This window comes from Prunus avium, chromosome 6 (genome assembly GCF_965620075.1).
Source record: "Prunus avium chromosome 6, drPruAviu1.hap1.1, whole genome shotgun sequence".
NCBI lineage: Eukaryota > Viridiplantae > Streptophyta > Magnoliopsida > Rosales > Rosaceae > Prunus > Prunus avium.
Window position 1 is genome coordinate 32889708 of NC_142289.1, and position 20868 is coordinate 32910575.

At 37.4% G+C, this 20868-nt stretch overlaps 3 protein-coding genes across 4 annotated transcripts; 2 read left to right on the plus strand and 1 right to left on the minus strand.

Annotated features, from left to right (window-relative positions):
• The first annotated feature begins 2220 nt into the window (after nucleotides 1-2220).
• On the plus strand, nucleotides 2221-3811 carry LOC110752798 (uncharacterized). The gene is made up of 2 exons (XM_021953529.2): nucleotides 2221-2536; nucleotides 3341-3811. The coding sequence occupies exons 1-2, from the start codon at nucleotides 2260-2262 to the stop codon at nucleotides 3523-3525; spliced, it is 462 nt and encodes a 153-aa protein (XP_021809221.1). The 5' UTR covers nucleotides 2221-2259; the 3' UTR covers nucleotides 3526-3811.
• Nucleotides 3812-4012: 201 nt separating this feature from the next.
• On the minus strand, nucleotides 4013-6183 carry LOC110752797 (transferring glycosyl group transferase (DUF604)). Its single transcript, XM_021953528.2, has 3 exons — nucleotides 5078-6183; nucleotides 4256-4798; nucleotides 4013-4121 (listed from the first exon to the last, which is right to left on the minus strand). Exons 1-3 carry the CDS (start codon nucleotides 5993-5995, stop codon nucleotides 4020-4022), a joined length of 1563 nt encoding a protein of 520 aa, XP_021809220.2. The 5' UTR covers nucleotides 5996-6183; the 3' UTR covers nucleotides 4013-4019.
• Nucleotides 6184-9231: 3048 nt separating this feature from the next.
• PHOT1 (phototropin 1) lies at nucleotides 9232-20547 on the plus strand. Of its 2 annotated transcripts, none has more exons than XM_088253984.1 (23): nucleotides 9232-9527; nucleotides 11181-11936; nucleotides 12290-12472; nucleotides 13130-13221; nucleotides 13868-14144; nucleotides 14244-14457; nucleotides 14581-14651; nucleotides 15054-15160; nucleotides 15325-15374; nucleotides 15512-15616; nucleotides 15759-15818; nucleotides 15897-15986; nucleotides 16234-16310; nucleotides 16571-16655; nucleotides 16798-16878; nucleotides 17146-17249; nucleotides 17488-17537; nucleotides 17813-17919; nucleotides 18130-18252; nucleotides 19092-19143; nucleotides 19428-19540; nucleotides 19819-19959; nucleotides 20076-20547. In XM_088253984.1, the coding sequence occupies exons 2-23, from the start codon at nucleotides 11191-11193 to the stop codon at nucleotides 20178-20180; spliced, it is 3033 nt and encodes a 1010-aa protein (XP_088110110.1). In that variant the 5' UTR covers nucleotides 9232-9527; nucleotides 11181-11190; the 3' UTR covers nucleotides 20181-20547. The 2 variants fall into 2 exon arrangements, with proteins under 2 accessions (XP_088110110.1, XP_088110111.1); XM_088253985.1 differs by lacking the exon at nucleotides 9232-9527 and adding an exon at nucleotides 9610-9895.
• Nucleotides 20548-20868: the final 321 nt, after the last annotated feature.

Sequence of the window (20868 nt, forward strand, 5' to 3'; positions counted from 1 at the left end):
ATGTTATCGTCTTTTATTTCGGGTAGCGATTTTGGCACTTCTCCTCATTTATTTTTTTTGTTGGTAAATACTATTTACTTTGGCAATTGGGATGTGGTAAATTGAGCCTATTTTGGGGAAAAAAGACGTTGTGAGCCTCAAGAAAACTTTAAAGTCGTTGGTTCCAAAGTTCCCACAAAACCATGGCATTCATTCAAGAAGTTCATCTATTATTGCCAGTCAAATTTCATCACGACGCGCTCTGAAAAAGTTGGCATTTGTGACAGTCGTGCATGAACTCTTATTAACGACTCATTTTTCCTCGTGAGGTTGAATGACACGTGTAATCATATATCGTCGATTGTCGATAATGATGAGAAGTACCATTATACCCGTATCTAAGTCCCCATGTAAACGCACGTACCTCCACTCGTTTTCGACCAACATCTCCATCCGTGCAAAAAGGGTATAATGGTCTCCGTGCAGAATGGGTTGGTTTTCTAAAAGTTCTAGAATAGAAAGCATTTTTGCTTAATTGCTTTGGACCACCATTTAACCATAAAATCTGGTCCAATTAGTATAATCAAAACGGCCATCATGTTTTATGCTTTCATCAATGCGACTTGTCTGGTTAACAACTCTAGACTACAATCCTTTGAGTTGTACTTATAATATTTGCAAATATATAATTTTCAACGTCATTTTCTTGGCCCTAATGTTTACCAACTTCCAACCTTTTATCTTCCACGACGTAATCAAAATTAGAATCATCTCATACTCACAATAAGAGTTTGACTCTTGCTTCATTTGAGTTAAAAGAAGTGACAAAATAAACAAAAAATAGTTGTAGGGGCAAGACTTAGAGGACTAGAAACTACGAAAAATAGCTGGATTCTTTTTTCCCCCCTAATCTAGGCTACGGCGAGCTATTCAACTCATACAACTCTTCATCTGTTAAAGCTGTCTTGTTCAAACCACAATAAATAGGAGAAATCAAATATGCATTACCAATATATTAGGTTAAATATTTTTTTTTCTTTGCCAAAGTTAGGAAGGAGGAGGGGGTTTTCTCACACATTGCCAATGTGCCATGGGAATTCGATCGAACCTAAGACCATTGGTCTACAAGTTAAGGTCTTTTTTAACTGGGGACTGGGCTAGACCACATTAATAATTAAATAAACTATATTAAAGTATAGGAGATGGAGAGGGTCAATTGTAGGGGTTAGATGATTTAGATGGGGTTGAAAGGTTGGGTAGGTAGAGTAGGGTTATTTTTTTTTTAAACCCAAGTCCTTAGAAGTTATTAAAAAATAAAAGCAATATGAAAATAATATTTTTGTTGAAATGGTGGGTGATGAAAATAGGATATGTGGGTGAAAATAGCAGTAGTTTAATTATAATTGCTCTCCAGCTTGTTTTGCTTCTATGAAGAGAAGTGATAGGTGATTCTATGGACACTCAAATATTCTCTCTAGACACCCTAATAATTGCTTGCTTGTGTAGAGCTGGTAATGGGTCGTGTCATGTCAGGATTATATACGTGTCAAGAATGCACAACCTAAACCCGACCCGTTTAATAAACATGTCATTTATGGGTTGACTTGTTAATTTTCCGTGCGGGTTTCGAGTTGTCTAGTAGACCCGTTAAGTGGTAACAAATAAAAAATAAAAAAAAGAAGCTAAATTTTGTTAATTTAATCAAGTGATTGCATTTTTTTTATTTTCTTTTATATAAAATAGTGATTGCATTTTTATTTTATTTTATATAAAATAGTGATTACATTTTGCATGTCTGTATGTATGAAGATTGAGAAAGAGAAATAAAAGTAATTTTAAAAATGAAGGAAATGAAGAAGAAACAAAGAAATGAATTGGCGGGTTACCTAGGTATTTTAGCAGGTTGGTGAGTTATATAGATATTTTAGCGGAGTGACCCAAATCCCACCCATTTATAAATGGGTCAGTGATGAGTTGACTCGAAAGTCTAATCATACATATTTCAAATCATGTACCAAGTCGTATCGAAAATTGCCACACCTTCTTGTGAACAACAAAGATTTGTTTATGGAATTGGGTGTTTAGAAAACAAATTAATGGGTGTCCATATATTAGTTCCTTACATTACAAGTCACCGACCTGTCCAACTCACGTGCGTTCCAGGTGCAAAAACATTCCCGCCCAAAGTCGTTAAGAATCCGAACTAACAAAGAACCCCAAAATCAAAACCCTCGTAAATTCACAATTCACAACCTCACAAATCCACCCAAAGAAGAAAAAATGCAGCAGAGACTTTGGTCTTACTCTTCTCGAGTGCCTGATCAAGAGCATACTGTTGTGGCCATTGGCAGCGCAGCTCCACGGCAACCGCAGCTGAAGCACCACCACCACCACAATCCGAGAACAAACCCAGATGGCCTTCCGCACTACGACCCGCGTTCTGGCTTCGGAAAGAAGGAGGGTTCTTGGAGATCGGTGTCGGCGGAGAAGTGGATCCATGTCATTCCTGTGATTGTGCTCTTCTGCCTCTTTGTGCTCTGGTGGTTCTCTGTTTCAGGTATTACAAATTGGGACAGAGTTTGGGTTTCTTGGGTTTATCTGTTTGATTTCTTTGATGGGTTTCTATTTCTTGGTAATTGATGTATTTGATTTCTTGTTCGTTCTGCTTGTGAAAAGAAATCACCATTTGGGAAAATGGGAGTTTCCTGTTTGGTCTGGAATTTGTTCCTTGGGAGTGAAGATTGAGTTGTTGCTTTGATTTTTTTTTTTGGAAACTGTTACATGTGACTCCTGTGTTTGACTCTCAGGTATTACAAACTGGGACAAAGTTTCAATCTCTTGTTTTTCTCTGCTTGATTTGTTTGATGGGTTTCTGTTCTTGCTTTGATTTCTTGTTCACTGAAAGCAAATTGCTGTTGCAAAAAAATGGTATAATCTATGATTTCTTTGATTCTTTTGGAAATTGGTACTTCTGTTCTGTATAGAAATTTTACTGTTTGTTTATTTGAAAAGCAATTTGGACAAAGATTCAAGCCTTTGGTTTCATTCTTCTTCTTTCTTTCTCTAATGGGTTTCTGTTTCTTGATAATTGTTTGCTTGGATTTCGTCTTCATTGTGTTTGTGAAAGTAGGAGGCTGTTTGGGGACATGGGTATTTCCTGTTTGCTCTGAAATTCGTTTCGTGGGAGGGAAAATTCAGTTATTCCTTTGGTTGTTTTGGAAATTGTACTATTGTATATGATTTGAAAGGCAAATAAAATAGCAATAAGCGTTAGCATAACTGCATAAGAGACTTACACAAGAGATAGATCTTAATCTGTTACTTAAATTTGTTTCTTTGTGTTGTCTTTGTGTGGAAACAGTAAAAGTGGTGAGCATTGACGGCAGAATTACAGCTATACGTGAAACTGAGATACCACTCCCTCTCAACGAGACTCGAATTCATATCGCAATCTTGGCAGCTGCTGCTATGTCACCAATAGCCTCGGTTCCTCAGAATCTCACAGTGAACAATGCAACTGAAGTTCCAAGTGCTGAGAAAAAATGACTGAAGGACAATTTTCTTTTGTCTATAATAAAATAGCTTTGAGGAATCTATTTCTTTCAATCTTGTATTAGGGACTGAGACAGAGTCCAATAGCCAACTTTGTAGGTGTAAAAAGTTTAGAACTGTGATTCATGGGGGAAACTATGAGACGTTCATACTTGGTTTTGCTTGACCTTGCGCCGACGAACCAGCAAGGAACTTGTTGTAGTTAGAATTTACAGAGATAACAATAGTGAATGGTTTGCTTGGATCAAATTTACATAGAATGTAAGAGCAATGAATTCCCAGCTGTAGCTGGCTCATTTCACGATTGAAAATATTCAAATTTTCTTCTGTTGACTTTCTGCTGACACTAAAGCTAACAAGTGCATTCTGCATTCTGTTTTCCTTTAAAGCTTTCCATTGATCTTATTCCTATATCCCTCAAGAATCTGGGAAAGTGGGAAAAATAAACAGATACAAAAATAGATCAAGGAAATGTTTCCCTATTGCTGCTACAACTCACTAACCTCACCTACTCTGCAATAGTCAATCATTAGGTACATGGTCGTGTTCTTTTGTGACGGAAGAATTCTACAACAGTCTCTCCTTGGTGACTGCAAAAGAAATATTCTTTCAGTTAGTGATGGAATTATACAAATGTGGACTTTTTTTTTAATGCTAAGCATCTTTAGTTAACAAATCCTGAAAAAACACACTTTCTTACATCATGGGTCAAATAATGCCATACCTTTTGCCAACGAAGAGGATCTGGCCTTTTTAAGACTACAACAGTATCAACTCCTTCTGGTGAGGCCATTTTCCATCGGCAGTGAGGAACCGGAGATTTTTGACGAGTGTAGTAAGAAATAATTTTCTTTCTACCTTCATCATACCGGGTTGAGCTCATATAGAAAATGAAGGCCTTCTGACATGGATGCTTGTAGACAGGCCTAGTGTTGAATGCATATGCTGTGTAATCAGCTCTTCTATACCAATTCAGAAAAGTCCTCGAGGGCGTCTCTAGTTCTCTTGGAGAAATTATTCCCCTAAAGATTTGAACTACATAACCCAAAGAAATGGAGATGGACCAGTATCGATCTTTGTCGTAACAGATTGTTTGCTGCATAACACTAGCTGAGTCGAGCTTGACGGTTTGAAATAGATGGTGAAGTGCTTTCACTCGGGTCATGTGTGGGAATATTGGTTCCACTACATCAAGGTGGTGAAGGGAAACCAGTGGAGTCACAGGATGGGCACTCAGCAGGCCTAGCAGATCTCCATACACATCATACTGCACAACCACAATACACAGCATTTTTAGAATTGCAAATGAAGGTCACACACACAATTCACAGTTTGCATTTGGAATTTCTTCCTACAATTCATCCATATTGAGAAATGTAAAAGCTACCAAATGACATGTGACTCTTTTCTAAGTCAGAAATAAAAGTTCAAAGTATGTCCATAAATGAACAGATGAAACATTGCCACATCTGTTGGGATCCAGAATTTTGGGATCTGTTTTGGCGTCTTTAGCGAAACTGGTGAAAACAAAAATAGTTACTCTTACCTGATGAAATCCAGTTTCCTTGGTAAGTGGCACGCCTAGCTCAGTCATACAAGCCTGCATTCTGTCATCACTGCCATATAACCCCGGATAGCGTTGGATGCACCGGTCCTGCATCTTTTCCAGCTCCACTGCCAAGGGATAACTTATAGCAAAACCCCCTCCACCATATGCCATTGAATATGAGAAAAATATGTTCTGAATGTGACTCTCCGATGAGCTTCCTACATAATAAAATTGTGTGTGGTCATACTTGTTGAGAATTCTCACCACATTTTCCACCATGAAAACTGTGTCATCATCCCCCATTACAAACCACCTCACATCCTTCACTCCGAGCCTCAATGTCTCTGAAACCACCCTCGAAATCCTCAATGCAGATCTCTGTCCTTGGCGATTTGTGTACTTAAATCCTCTTGTGTCCCCTGAAATCCGAATCTCGGGCAGTCCCTCGTTTCTTCTAGTCCTTACTCTTTTGTCCAACCAAACAACCCCTCGAGTCTCCTTAGGCCTCCACCACACTTTGATGTACTCCTTCCTCTTTTCCCACAAATTCGACGAAGCTGCTATCCCAAACATAATGTGTTTAAGCTCTGTATCGAATCCCTGAGGCCTTTGTGCAAGTGCAGGTACTTGTGAGGCTGCTTCTTCTTTATCTTCCACAAGTTTAATATCAGAGGTAGTGACATTGGAGAGGCCTTCAAGATGTCGTGCAGTGGAGGCATCTAAAGCGGTTGGACAGTCTTGACGATCATAGAGGAGGTGGTTGGAAGAGTAGAGAACACAGAGAACAGAAACGGTGAGAAAAACCCAAGTGAGGGTGGCTCTGAAGCCTATCATTTGGGCCACTGCAGGTGCTGATTTCTTCTCTGTGTCTTCAAATTTGTGGCTGTTGTTGTTGTTGATGCTACTGCCTCCCATTTGAGTTGAGTTTGGTTTGGAGAAAGGAGGTGGCAGAAAGATTAGTTGGCCTTTCAAAATTGTTCGGATCAAAGAGAGAGATGGAGGGTGGTGTGTTAAGTGTCCTAAAGTTTGTTGTGGAATGAACGAAGTTGAATGCGAGGAACTTGGCAGTTAATTGACCTTTCTGCCTAAATGACACATTTTGGTTATGTCCTCCGGGTATATATGTGCAACTTTAAATTCCTAGGAGAAGAAAAAAAGTTGTATGGTTTGTGGGGATGCAGGACGTTTTTATGAGAAATTCCTGTACTCTTTCCCATGAAATCTGGTCACTTGATTAGCACGTGAGCAATTGAATGTGAGCAGGAAGTTGTATTAAAAAAAAAATGGGTAAGAAATGTCATGCCACGTGATTGACTGAGTATAGTGGTGGAGTTAGAAATTTGTCATTATGAGAGCAATATAAAAACTCTTACACATACATATGTGGGTTAGGTTAGTTGGCTAAGAGCGTGTGTCCGCCCATTGCATTTGAGTTCAAATCTCTATCCTTGTTAATTATAGTAATTTTGAATATCATTTTATGAAGAAAAAGTCCTAAAAACAAAAAACTCTTTGATACATTTCATTAAATATTTGCTCATGTAGCAATGGGCTTGTAATTCAAGTGGTTAAGAGTAATTACCATTGAATTTGAGGTTTTGTGTTCGATTCAGCCCTCCCTAAATATCGCACGTATTAAATAAAAAAACAGTTGCCCCTCCATTTAAAGAAAAGCTCAAACAATAGAATCAAAGTTGCATATTTAATACATTGAGAATAAAGAAAAAGTTATTGGGATCAATTGCCCACTTGGCCTCGCCCCTTAATTTGAGTGGCATGTAGCTCACAATTAAAATATATCATTTATTACAAGTTTTTGTCAATAATTCAAGTTTCGTAATCAATAGTATGTTTAACTTGACGGTACCTGCAACTCAACGTGTAACACTATAGGCCAATCTAACAAGTATTTCATATTATATGGACGGTGACAAACCTCAAGAACCTAGAAGTTCCTTTGTTCCATTGGACCCTTCATCTTTGGTTGGAGAGAGACTCTCATGCAACGGGGATAACACTTTTTTCTATCCTTGAAAAATAACACAATGACACATGGGATAACTTTTCTACGTGTCATTATGTTATTGGCCGAGGATAGCAAAACAGTGTTATTCTTGTTATAAGTAAGTTTTTTTTCCTTCTGTTGTGAAGCAATCTGGAGCCCACAAATAGACCTAAAGTACTTGAGTCATCATTGTGCCAAGAATTGGAAAAAGCCCAGCACCCAATTTGGGCCATAACCAAGTTATTGTCTCACATGGGTGATGAGTCTCATGACCCAAATCAAACCCACAAACAATTGAGAAATTGACAATGACATCAAAGTGTGTGTGTGAGAGAGAGAGAGAGAGAGAGAGAGATAGATCCAGTGTGACGCAGACAAGTCTAGGTTAGTATGTGGCTGAATGGCTCCTCTACAACTTTATAGCAACACATGGTGGCATGACTCCCATGCCCTCCAACTCCAAGCAATAGCAATCAATCACAATCGTTTGGACCATCTTGGTTCCATCTGCCAGACCACAGTGGGGCCTACCAGGAAAGAGGCAGTAAATGACGAACAATCGGGGTGTCTCCGATGTGATCCCATCAAGCCGTGAACGGATAAGATGTTATGTAAAAAAAAAGTAGTTCACGTGGCCATGGGACCTACCACATGTGTGAGTACCACATAATTAATTTGTGAGTATCATATATTTACTTTATTTTAAATTGTAATTTGTGAAGGCTTTATCATTACCCAAAAAGAGTAAATAAATTTTAAAAAAATTGTAAACGCTTCATAACATAAATAATCGTATGTACCTCCACCAAACTATTTCCCTGTATCATTCAATAATTTCTCATATTAATTAATAATTGAATTTATATATTTGTTATAATAACCAAAAGGTAAATGACATCCATCTATATCAACTTGGTTCTAATTTCTCTATTTTTTATTTTTATTTTTATTTTTAAGAATACCAAGTTGGGCTCTTCTCCTGCCAGTATAGAATAGAACATCCTGAGCCAAGTCACCCTTATTGTCACTCTACAAAACCGTACATTAGATTTTCACCTCATACGGCTCATGGTTCAATTCTTTTGAAATCATTGGATCATTTTCCTCGTTCAAGAATCTCTTCCCTTGTTCCACTCCGTTTCGAAGAGTAACTAGAACCAAGAAATTTAGACATGTAAACATATATATATATATATATATATATATATATAGTTATTCTTTTATCCGGATGTCCGCACGTTATTATCGTGCGGATCCTATTGTAAACAGGCAGGAAAATAAAGAGGGGTAGTACAAAATACACTGCGTCCGCACGATAATAACGTCCGGATGTCCACATAAGAGAATTTCTGTATATTATATATATATATATATATATATATATATATATATATATATATATATATATTACTTTACACAGTTATATATGTAGAAATAATTAAGACTTTTACAACATGTATCTAGCATTTCTTAATCATGATTTGAGTTATTGAAACAGCCCTTGTATACAACGAGTAAGGTTTTTCTCCCAATACCAACTTGTATTGATCATGAACCAACAATCAACTTGTATCCATCATGAATAGATTCGGGTTTCTATTCCTCCTCTTCTTTTGATGATACCATAATTTTGAAAACTAGAAAAAATTGAAAGAACGATTTTGAACAAGACACTACATTTGCCAAGCATAAATTGGAACTTGCCCAAGCATAAATAGATTCCTTAACTTTCTTAATTCATTCATTTGCATTCTTACGCTACATTTGGTGGGCCAATAGAACTGCACTACCATACTGAAGCTAGTCACAACTAGATATCGAACAATATCATTTATGTGAGTCGAACTTGAAATTTCTTCAAATAAAGTCGAGACAAATACCACTACTTTCTTTACTTTTTGTATATGTGCTAGTTTCACCCGAGGACAATTGTGCTCCTACAACTACAATTATCTTTATCAAACTTTAAACAGTTATCCATAACTTTCACTTTGTAGTTACTAATTATGGAAAGGTTATCCAAGACCCTGGTAACGTTTTTAAGCCACCAGCAGCTTTTGAAGACCCAAAAGAGATAATCTTTTGGTTCTTAAAAAAATGGTAACAATAATGATAACATTCGAGAAAGTTCGAGCCCCCACGAGCTGTGTGTGTATAGTTATATCTCCTTCGTTTCTCTTTTCCAATGCATAATCATAGAAATATTACTTTCTATCTGGTCTCATATTTTGTACTGCTTACCAAGAACATGAATACGTGCCACTAGTGAGAGAGACACAAAAACATAAGAAGCATTGTTGAGCGAGCTCCCAACGTGCTGTGCTTGATGAAGGCCTCTTAGATCTGCCGCTGCTTTCTGCTTCTGCTTCTATTTCTGCTTTTGTTGCTGCCTGCCAGCCCATTTCCACTCTGTAAATAAAGAAAGCCAGAAAATCTTTGAAGGTAAGAGAGATTTAGAAGCAAAGAAAACTATACATATAATTAGAAGGTATGCAGTTTTGTTATAGGAATATGTGCAGGAGCCATGTGAGAGTTTGGTATGGGGAGGGATGGGAGGCCAAACCTTTCCGACAATCATTCTATCTTTCTTGTGGTTTCTCTAATCTCAGTCTTTTTGCCCATTAAAAGTGCTCCCTTGCCCATTATCTTCTCGTCCCCTTCTCTCTTCTTCCTCTCTCTCTCCTAATTATTTTCTTCATATAAACCCATCAAAATTAAGCTTATTTTCCATATATATGGAGTAGTTGAGTAGATATTTATATTCTTCTTAGGACAATTGTTTCTAGCAGCAGCACACAAGTTCACTTGAGGTACTACTTGCCATCTTATTTTCTTCTATTTCTTCAATTCTACAATAATAATATATTCCATCTGGGTTCCTCAGAAAATGGAAGAAATCTGAATCAAACAAGCTTTTAGGTTCAATGATGGTTTCAGTTCATCAACATGATCACTTCTTTCTTTTTTTTTCTAGGATCCTGGATTTTGAAATAATTTAAAGATTCTGAATGATATATAAATTTATTTTCTTGAGACTCCTTGTTTATTTTAATACAATCGATAACAGCTTAATTTGGCTTGGCATATGAATTGATGTTGTGTGCATAAGTTTCAATGAGTTGCAGAAAACTAAGCTTTTGTTAAATGTCATGTGATCATGTCTTGTGTGAATTATTTCCCACTCATGGGCTGTGGTGCTATTTATTTATGTTGGTACAATTTGCCATTGAAATCCAAAGTGCATGCCAGCGCCAGCATGTCTATTATTTCAGTCACCTAACTTGTCTCTCTTGCCCAAACTCTGCCCTTAGAAATATGAGAGGTGCTCGGAAAAGAAGTATAACTTAACTGACACAAAGTCACCAGTTGGGTTATGTGATCTGAGACTTGAGATGACATAAACACCCCTCGAAATTCCTTCTATTTACTTTATAGGTTGGTTTCTAAAAAAAGTCCACATCAATCCAAAAGTTTGCACATCACCACTCTTGTCCCGAGTCTATTGTTCATAAAGCCAGCCATCCAACACCAGCTCTCTCACACACTGCAGCCCCACAAATGACGGTCATTGAGTGCAAGGAAAATAAGCTTTTGTTTGTCACTTATGTGTGTAGACATGGATCATTCATTCTATTTCACTCCCATTTTTTTGTAGTATCTTCTAGGTTTTAGCCATATCGGGGTCCAACTTGCAATGTGTTGTCGTTGTTAGAATCATTTACTTTTGTCCCATTTTAACTATTATATTCTTGCGAAAAATAAGAAGCTAAATGAGACATTATTTAACTACATATAACTATGATCCAACGACAAAACTTGCGATAAACATTGAAATTAGTATGGTTGATTTTTTGCAGAAATGATCTTTAAAGAAATCTGACGATGTAGCTTTGAACTTTTGTCGGACTCTCTTAGTAATTTAGATTTACAACCTAACATCTCAATTATGATATAACACTATCTACTAATATCAAAACATCATTTTCATGGACATGGTGATATAAACACACAACATTTGTTTAGATAAAATTATACAAGGTTTATATTGCAGGCTTTACTTATTTATTTTTCTTTTGTTATTTTCTATTCATGCAGAGATAATATTATGGAAGGCGAACCAGACACAACGCCACCCCCTCTCATCACACCATTCCCAAGAGACTCACGCGGCTCCCTCGAAGTCTTCAACCCCTCCTCCTCCTCCTCCTCCTCCACCCTCTCCACTTCCACCTCACCTTTCCGCTCCCAACACACGTGGCAAAGCTGGATTGACCCAAGTGGTGGCACCACCCTCGAACCCGAGCCGGTACCCAAACTCACCTCCAAGTCCACCCGAGCCGACGACATCACCACCTCATGGATGGCCCTCAAGGACGACGACGCCCACCCCACAGTCCCATCTCCACCGTCCATTCACCACACAATCTCCGCCGTCGGCGGGAACGACAAGTCGTCCGCTCCCTCCGACGACGCCGCGCAGAGAGCCGCGGAGTGGGGCCTGGTGCTGAAGACGGACACCGAGACGGGGAAGCTGCAAGGGGTGGGCGCTCGGACCTCGGGAGGACCCGACGACCCGAATCCCAAACCGGGTCAGAGCGGCGCCGCTTCTTCTAGAAGGACATCTAACAATTCGGTTCAGAGCTCCGGCGAGTTCTCTTCGGACGACGTCTTCGGAGGGAAAGAGAGAGGGATACCGAGAGCTTCGAACGATTTGAAAGACGCGCTGTCGACTTTTCAGCAGACGTTCGTGGTTTCGGACGCTACCAAACCCGATTACCCGATTATGTACGCCAGTGCCGGCTTTTTCAAAATGACCGGGTACACTTCCAAAGAGGTTATCGGCAGAAACTGGTACTGTTTTACTCTTTTTTTTTTTTCAATAGTCTAAATTACTCTTAATTAATCTAATTTACTGAAAACTTGAACTTGGATGCAAACTGGGAAACTCATCACCCTCCTCATTTGACCTAATTCACTTTATATTAATTTAATTTATCGAAGAACTCGAACTTAGGTGCAAACGAACTTGGGTGCAAATGATAGCCAAGCTCACTGCACTCGCCAACTACATTTGCTTGATTTTGAAGTGTTTTTACTGTGTTAAATTTTTTTTTTTGGGAGGGTTTTGTTAACGGTAATAACGGTCTGAATTCGGAGGAGGGTAGTTTTGACAATTTGGGATTTGTGCGGTCCACTGTTTGCAGCCGGTTTTTACAAGGAGCGGGCACGGACCCGGAAGACGTGGCGCAGATAAGGGGGGCTTTGGAAAGGAACACGAGTTACTGTGGTAGGCTGCTGAATTATAAGAAAGATGGGACCCCTTTTTGGAATTTACTCACTATTGCCCCCATCAAGGACGAGACTGGGAAAGTTCTCAAATTCATTGGGTTAGTCTCCTTCTTTTTGGATCTTTTTTTATCTTCTTATATTTGAATGTTAGTTTGACTTATTACCAATGTGTAAGCCAAACATGTTGAAATAATGATCTCCTTAATAAAGTTGATAAAAAAAAAAAATCTGCCTAAGTTGCAGTTTAAATCGACAGTCTAACAATATAACATATGAAATAAGAGAAACGGTTCATATTAACAGTCCAACAACATAACATATGAAATAACAGAATTTTTTTAATTGATTTATGTAATCATATATGTATGTGAGGTGTGGGGTAGTAGAATTTCTACTGTAGAAACATGCTCAAGCACCTGATTGACTGAGTGGCAGCAAGTGGCCAAACATACACACATGTAAAGTCCAATAATAATGATCCTACTTTTGTTCCAAACTGGGCAGCCCCATTCTATCAACTTCACTTTCCAGTTTCAATTTCAATATCATTGCACTAGATTGTGGACCTTCCTGTTATGAACTTTGCCAAGTAGCCATGTATATGTTCTTGCTGCCATTCGAATTCGATACTCGATGGATGGTGATGGATGGACATGGACATGGACATGGCATGGAAGACAAGGGGGGAATGTTCGATGGGGAATTTTTTGCATGCATGGGATATAATTTTGATACGTTGTTTGCTGATTTGGCAGAATGCAAGTGGAGGTGAGCAAGCATACTGAGGGGTCCAAGGATAAGATGCTGCGTCCAAATGGATTGCCTGAGTCTTTGATTCGATATGATGGTATTGTACCCTTCCCCTTTTGTTTTTGTTTTCTTTACCAGATTCTGTTGGGGCAAATAATTGAACCAATATTAGCCATGAACTACACTGTTTGATAAAAAATGATGAGACTGATAAAGAAATTTGCTCCTGTGAGCTTTGCAATTACTACAACTATTCAAAAAAACAAAAACCATTTAATTCCTAATCGGAAATGGAGAAATCTGTATTTCTACAGACCAGAATTTCTCATTCCCATTGTTGTCTCATTGCAACCTCCCAAGTTGAAATTGTGGAACACTATAATTTTTGTTTCCAGCAAGAACGTGGACACTCTGTGAATTATCTTTATGTTATGTATTTTCTCTAAACTAAGCCATACCTTGAACTGAGCATTGGTTTGGTGGTAGAGATCAACATAAATGTTGTTAAACATAGTATTGCTTTCTACTAGTCAAAGGTTTTTGTGCTAAATTGCCATCAAACTCTAGCTTTTTTTCTCCGAATATGGAACCCCGCCGGCATATTTGACATTGCCACTTGATGGACTAAGTGTGAATCATGACAATAATTGCCAGACTGTCTTAGTTTTTGAAGTGATAAGACATGGCATAAAACTCTTTTTCCAGTTTTTCTTTGAGCTAACTGATAACTATTCTTATTGCAGCTCGTCAGAAAGAAATGGCTTCAAATTCAGTATCTGAACTAGTGCAGGCAGTGAAAAGACCCCGGTCACTTAGCGAGTCAATGAATCACCCCTTGTTTAGAAAGTCAGGAGGTGGCAGGACAGAGGAGAGCACAGAAGCGCTAGGGAGGAGAAACTCAGAGAGTGTGGCTCCACCTAGACGGAATTCACGTGGGGATCATCCTAAAATCTCAATGCAGCGTATCAGCGAGTTGCCTGAAAAGAAACAGAAAAAAACCAGCCGACTTTCTTTCATGGGGTATATTTTACTTCACAACTTCAACATTCACTCTGCATTCCTTAGTTGCACCTAATTAATAAGGCTTTTATTTTCCAATCCTATTTCTCCATGCTGTAGGAGGATTAGGAAAAGTCAAACCATTGAGGAAAGCTTTGACGCTGGAGTTCCTGAGGATACCTATGAGAGTGACAATGATGAGGAGAGACCTGACAGTCTTGATGACAAAGTAAGACAAAAGGAAATGAGGAAGGGTATTGATCTTGCTACAACACTGGAACGTATAGAGAAAAACTTCGTCATTACTGATCCGAGGCTGCCTGATAATCCCATTGTAAGATTGCCATTTAAAACAATTGGCTTTATTTTAACAATGCTATACAAATTTTATGATATGAATTTTCGCCATCGAGATTAAGATGCAAGTATGTGATATCTCTGAGTCTTTGTATTTCAGATATTTGCATCCGACAGCTTCTTGGAGCTTACAGAGTACAGTCGCGAAGAAATATTGGGAAGAAACTGCAGGTGTGCTTATTTATAAACTATTAGTTCCCATTAGAGAGTACGTTGGTGCCACTTTAACCTGAATGTAAATTTCATTTCATTTGAAAATGGCACTTTGAAATTGGTAATTTAAACTTAGACATCTGAAATTCAATGCAATGGAAATGAATTCTGAAGATGTATATAGTGAAATACAGATCATGAAGGGTACAATTGATACCTCCGTGCTCTTTTCTACGTTCCTTTGGTAAATGCATTTCAGCTACAAGCTAAGTTATTTTGCTGGTCTGGCAAGTGGCATTGAGGTGCTCAATGATGCTAATAACCTTAATCAAAGGCATTTGCTTTACCAGTGCTGATCATCCCAAAATTTTAGAACTTAGAAGAGCATTCTGATTCATGTTGTTGCTTTGGATATCGTAGGTTCCTGCAAGGACCTGAGACTGATCCAGCAACTGTGAGGAAAATAAGAGATGCAATTGACAACCAGACTGAAGTTACTGTACAGCTCATCAATTATACGAAAAGTGGTATGCTTTCTTTTGCAATTTTGAATGTATATAGCATACACAGTATCAGCATGAAAGACTGAGTTCATTGTGGAAGGCAACTAACAATATTTTTATAGTAATGCTAAATTTGAACTTAAACCCTAATATTGTGATTAGCTCAAGTCTTTTTGCTCTCAATCCAGGTAAAAAGTTCTGGAACGTGTTTCATCTGCAGCCTATGCGTGATCAAAAGGTATTCTCTCAGATAATCTTTAGATGAAAGAAAACACTCTTACTGTTTGATAATAAAAAACAAACAGACAAATACCAACAACAGAAAAGATGGTGGAACTGAATGACATATGACATTTTACTTGTTTATGTAAACAGGGGGAAGTTCAATATTTTATTGGGGTACAACTAGATGGCAGTGAGCACATTGAGCCTCTGAAAAACTCTATTCCTGAAGATACCGTAAAAGAGAGTGAAAAACTGGTCTGAACTTTCTTCATAATTTTCATTTCTATTTTATATTCCTAAATTATGCTCTTGAATGTATTTCCAGTGTTAAACTTATTGTATACAATATACACCAGGATTTATAAGTTTTACAAATTTGCTTGATGTCTACTGTCAGGTCAGAGCAACTGCAGAAAATGTTGATGACGCAGCGAGAGAACTTCCTGATGCAAATATGGTAATGGCTTGTTGTTAATCCATGTCTTTTAAAATATTACAGGTTTACAAATGTGACAGCAGTTTTCTCTACCTGCAGAAACCAGAAGATCTGTGGATGAACCATTCAAAGGTTGTTCACCCAAAGCCTCATAGAAAGAATAGCCCCTCTTGGAGAGCCATCGAAAAGGTATTGATTTTTTCAGTTATGCATCGGTTAGTGGGCAGCATGTAATGGAAAAACACATCTCTCTTTGTCATAAATCCATTATAATAACTTTGGTTCACAAGTTTATTATCGGTTGACAAACATAACATGGATTTATCTTCTACATAAATTGTTTAAAACAAGTACCAGGGCTTTCTTCTATAGTGTTTCTTGAATATCTTCATCCTCTATATCATGGTAGATTTCTGAGTAAACCCTGATATTGCAGATTCTGGATAGTGGAGAGCAGATAGGATTGAAACATTTTAGGCCTATAAAGCCCTTGGGATCCGGTGATACTGGCAGGTTCGTATTTTCTTTTGTCGCATTTTTACCTCAGATTTTCAGTATTAGTACATGGAAATTGAGGAATTTTAGTTACTTGGTGGATCTGATTCAAATCCATTGAGGGATAAAATTTATAGATCTTTAATATTAACTTCTCATGCCATGTTTTAACTAACTTTCATGCCTCCCTGGCATGGGTTGATGCATTAATGAGTAAGAACAGTTTTTTTAATTGTGAACTTAGCTTAATCATTCAACATTATATGTGCTTATGTCAGTGTACATTTGGTGGAACTCTGTGGAACTGGCCACTACTTCGCAATGAAGGCTATGGATAAGGGCGTCATGCTCAATCGTAACAAGGTACGTAGTGAAAATCTGAAACTGATTTTGTGTACCCTGCTTACCTTGTTTTTACTCATCATTAGGAGTCAAGTTTTTAGGAACATTTTATACTGCCACTTTCATATCTCTTTACAGGACTCCTTTCATTCCTTTCTTGCAGGTGCACAGAGCTTGTGCAGAGAGAGAGATCCTCGACATGTTGGATCACCCTTTTCTTCCTGCATTGTATGCTTCATTTCAGGTTAGAATCTCTAGTATAAATAATACCTGTAAAAAGATAGTTATAAATTACTGATAATTGGAGGAACTGTCAGGACGTACTGCTGGTGATAATTATTTGATTAAGCACCCTAGAGAGAAACCTTTGCTTGAAATTGTAAATTCATTTTCTTGCTTTTGGCTCATTGCATTTAGATTGCTGCTGGTTTTCAAGTTTCCAAGAGGCAATGATGTTGCTTTACTTACATATGCATTTCTTCAAACTCCAACATCTATAAATTCTTTGCAGACCAAAACACATGTTTGCCTGATTACTGATTACTACCCTGGTGGAGAACTCTTCGTGCTTTTGGATAGACAACCCACGAAGGTCCTTAAGGAAGATTCTGTGAGGTAAATTACATGAAAAATGATAATAATTCTTAGGTAAAAGACACAATTGGAAATTTTTTATGATAATTTTGAGCAGAAAACATGGTTTCAAAAGCAGCTGCACTTTCATTGATGCTAAATAAATAATATCTAATTTGAGTTGGTCAAGTGTATGCTAGTTTGATTCCCATTCTTTGGTCTTACCACTTTCATTATTAAGAAATGACTGAATTCTGTGTTGTGTTGTTGATGCTTGTAGATTTTATGTTGCAGAGGTAGTTGTTGCATTGGAGTATCTTCACTGTCAGGGTAAGTTGTGTGCATCATTCACACATATTTTTAAATTTAATTTATGCATATAAATAAGGAAAATGACGCGATTATGCAATACCAATTAATATTTAACATTTAAAGAAATTTTTATTTGACAGCATGAATTTTTAAAATGTCTATTAAACCAAATTCAAGTTTGTAGTGGAATATTTCATATTAATACGCAGTTGCCTGACAAAGTGTAGCAATCACATATGTATGCTTCCATCTTCAACTTATTATATTGACCCTTCTGGTTTTCTTCCTTGTAGGTATAATTTACAGGGATTTGAAGCCTGAAAATGTTTTACTTCAGAGCAATGGGCATGTGTCCCTGACAGATTTTGATTTATCCTGTTTAACATCTTGCAAACCGCAGGTATCGCACCTGTTAATCTTCTTACTTCGGAGATCTATATTTTAAAGAAAAATAATTGAAATAAAAATTCCTTGATCTTTTTAGAAGAGAAAAAGTCTTTTCCACTCCTTGGTTTTGTTTAAAATATAAAAGGTTAAATTGACACCATTCTATTTCATCTTATTGGCACCTCCTAGAGTTGTTATTAACTGGGTTATGTTCTCCTTTCAGCTTTTACTCCCAAGAATAAACGAAAAGAAAAAACAACATAAAGGTCAACAGAATCCAATCTTCATGGCTGAACCAATGAGAGCATCAAATTCCTTTGTTGGCACTGAAGAGTACATAGCTCCGGTCTGACACTTTGTCATCATCTTTTTAATTATTTTTCTTAATAGTTCCTTGATTGAAGAAATGCATGCTTCATGCCCTTATCTTGAAATAACCAACACCTTTTTTTTTAATAGGCAAAGTGCATGATATAAGCACCAGTAACGCAAATTATTGAACTTCGATATTTCTCTGTTGCATATGCTATGATGAATTCCCTTATTATGTTCCATTCTATAACATGCCACAGGAAATCATTCAATTGCTAGATAGACATGAGAAATCTCCATGTTTAGTTGCTTAAGCTTCCTCTGGTTTGATTGCTAGTCATACAGAAAGTGAAAACATCTTGGGGAAGTTCATAACATACTAAATATAGCTAGGCTTGAAAGTTTTTAATCCAGTTACCATTAGGAGTTTGGTTGCTAAAAACTTGCTAGTTGTGCTAGTTAAAGTGTAGAAATTTAATGTGGAATCAAGTCGTATAGAACTCTGATCAGCCGGAAGGAAATAGGAAATTTATCCCTGCTTCCGATACCCTACCATCTCAATGGAATTTTGTTTCATTATACCTTCCAGATGATTTAATGTTCTACAGTTGTAAGTTTATAAAGGTATAGAAATCTTATGTAGGATAAAAGTAAAATAAAATTCCCATCATCAGGAAGTAAGAAGATATAGTTGTTCTTGTTTCTCAAATGAGATGGTTTGTCAACAACATCTCACCAAAACTGTTTCATTACCTTCCTGATGAGATGTTTCTCTCTTCACAATTAAATTGCGAATAGATTAGAACTTTCAAGTTATGTCAAACTTCAGGATCTTTATATTGACTGCTCTATGTATTTTCCACTTCCTTCCAGGAAATCATAACTGGAGCAGGCCATACTAGTGCAGTGGACTGGTGGGCTCTTGGTCAGTAATTTATTCTATTTTGTGTTCAACGATTCTTTCTACTTATAATATGTGACCTGTGCATAAGAATGATGAGGAAATATCTTCATCTCCTCATCATGGGAATGCCGTAACTCTTCAAATTTGTTTATGAATTTGCATGAGTTGTGCATCAAATGACTGGACTCTAAACAAGCAAGCATATAGTAGCATTTACTTCAGCACAAACACATGCAAGACTAAATTTAAACTAATCACCTTCCATCTGGAATCTTAATTTGCTGATCTACTGCATCTTTTTTTAGGTATTCTTATCTATGAAATGCTCTATGGCTATACACCATTCAGGGGAAAAACAAGGCAAAAGACATTTGCCAATATTCTTCACAAGGATCTTAAGTTTCCAGGAAGTATATCGGTGAGATTTACTGTTTGCATGTATGCATGTACATACCTATATAAATGTGTATTTCTTTGCATATATATGTCTCTATGTGCATATGCGTCTCAAAACGTATTTATGATTGTTTGTATGTTGTAGTTGGAGGAGTCATTAGGATCTACAGAAAATAGCAGTTCATAGAACATAGACTTTATTTTTCCTTACCAAACTAGAGTTCTGAGTTAAACATATATAGAAAATACAGAGTGAAAACTTACCTCTCTATATGCTAAAGGCATTGTGTCTTGATGCAGGCAAGTCTTCAAGCAAAGCAGTTAATGTATCGGTTGTTGCACCGCGATCCCAAAAATAGACTGGGCTCACAGGAAGGAGCAAATGAAATTAAGCGCCACCCCTTCTTCAAGGGTGTCAACTGGGCTCTCGTTCGTTGCATGGTAACACCAAAAACCTTGCAAATTGCAATGCATGAAGTATAAAATGAATCATATATGTGAATTGTAATTCAAGCTTATAAATTAAGAAAATTCAATATGGTTATACTAATGTGCAGAACCCTCCTCAACTCGATGCGCCTCTCTTTGCAAAAACTGAAGCCGAAAAGGAAGCAAATGCTGTGGATCCTGAGATGCAAGATTTACAGACAAACATTTTCTAAAAGTTTTATGCTGTTGCCAGCATAATTTACACCTTGTTTGCTTTCTCAATTAGAAATATCATCTGCTGCACATTTGAGTACTTGAACTGCATCTCAATTGCGAAACCATGAAGACAGGCTCTGGAAATGCCCCATCATCTTGCTGAAGAATTCAGGTCAAACTAATTGATCTGCTTGTGCGTTAAGGTTGACAATATTTCATAGAGGGCTAATCCTGGAGGCTGTTGCACTTTGTTGATGGAACTTGATCAGGTTTTTAACCGTTATTTTGTGTGATGTCAGCAAAGTGTAATGTTTCTGTAATCTATGTCAGTTTTTACTCTAAAAGTTCTGTAAATAAATTAAATTCATTCATCCTGTTTGTTTATGTTTCTGTCTTTCTTAATCTATGCATGTTCTCTACTTTCTTTGTTCACCATGTCTCAATTCTACTATGAATGGAACACCAGACGTCCAGTCTCAACAACAAATTCAAGTTTGCATTTTTTTCTCATGCTTCTGTGAGTTTGAATACATGCATACCGAAACGTGGACACATATCACATTCAGATATCAAAACTTAATTTGTCAGGGAAAGAGCCAACAATGTATAGTCTCTTCCTACCTGTGAAGAGGCCAAGAAGCAGACAAATGTAGATGGAGAGAAATGATTAGATACCGCCCCCCTCACCATTCACCTTGCAAATCA

Coding starts and splice junctions, on each gene's coding strand:
- LOC110752798 (XM_021953529.2), top strand. CDS start 2,260: ATGCAGCAGAGACTTTGGTCTTACTCTTCTCGAGTGCCTGATCAAGAG. Junction 2,537..3,340: donor CTGGTGGTTCTCTGTTTCAG/GTATTACAAATT, acceptor GTGTGGAAACAG/TAAAAGTGGTGAGCATTGAC.
- LOC110752797 (XM_021953528.2), bottom strand. CDS start 5,995: ATGGGAGGCAGTAGCATCAACAACAACAACAGCCACAAATTTGAAGAC. Junction 4,799..5,077: donor AGGAAACTGGATTTCATCAG/GTAAGAGTAACT, acceptor GTGGTTGTGCAG/TATGATGTGTATGGAGATCT. Junction 4,122..4,255: donor ATCCTCTTCGTTGGCAAAAG/GTATGGCATTAT, acceptor TTTCTTTTGCAG/TCACCAAGGAGAGACTGTTG.
- PHOT1 (XM_088253984.1), top strand. CDS start 11,191: ATGGAAGGCGAACCAGACACAACGCCACCCCCTCTCATCACACCATTC. Junction 14,145..14,243: donor AGCCGACTTTCTTTCATGGG/GTATATTTTACT, acceptor TCCATGCTGTAG/GAGGATTAGGAAAAGTCAAA. Junction 19,960..20,075: donor GGGCTCTCGTTCGTTGCATG/GTAACACCAAAA, acceptor ACTAATGTGCAG/AACCCTCCTCAACTCGATGC.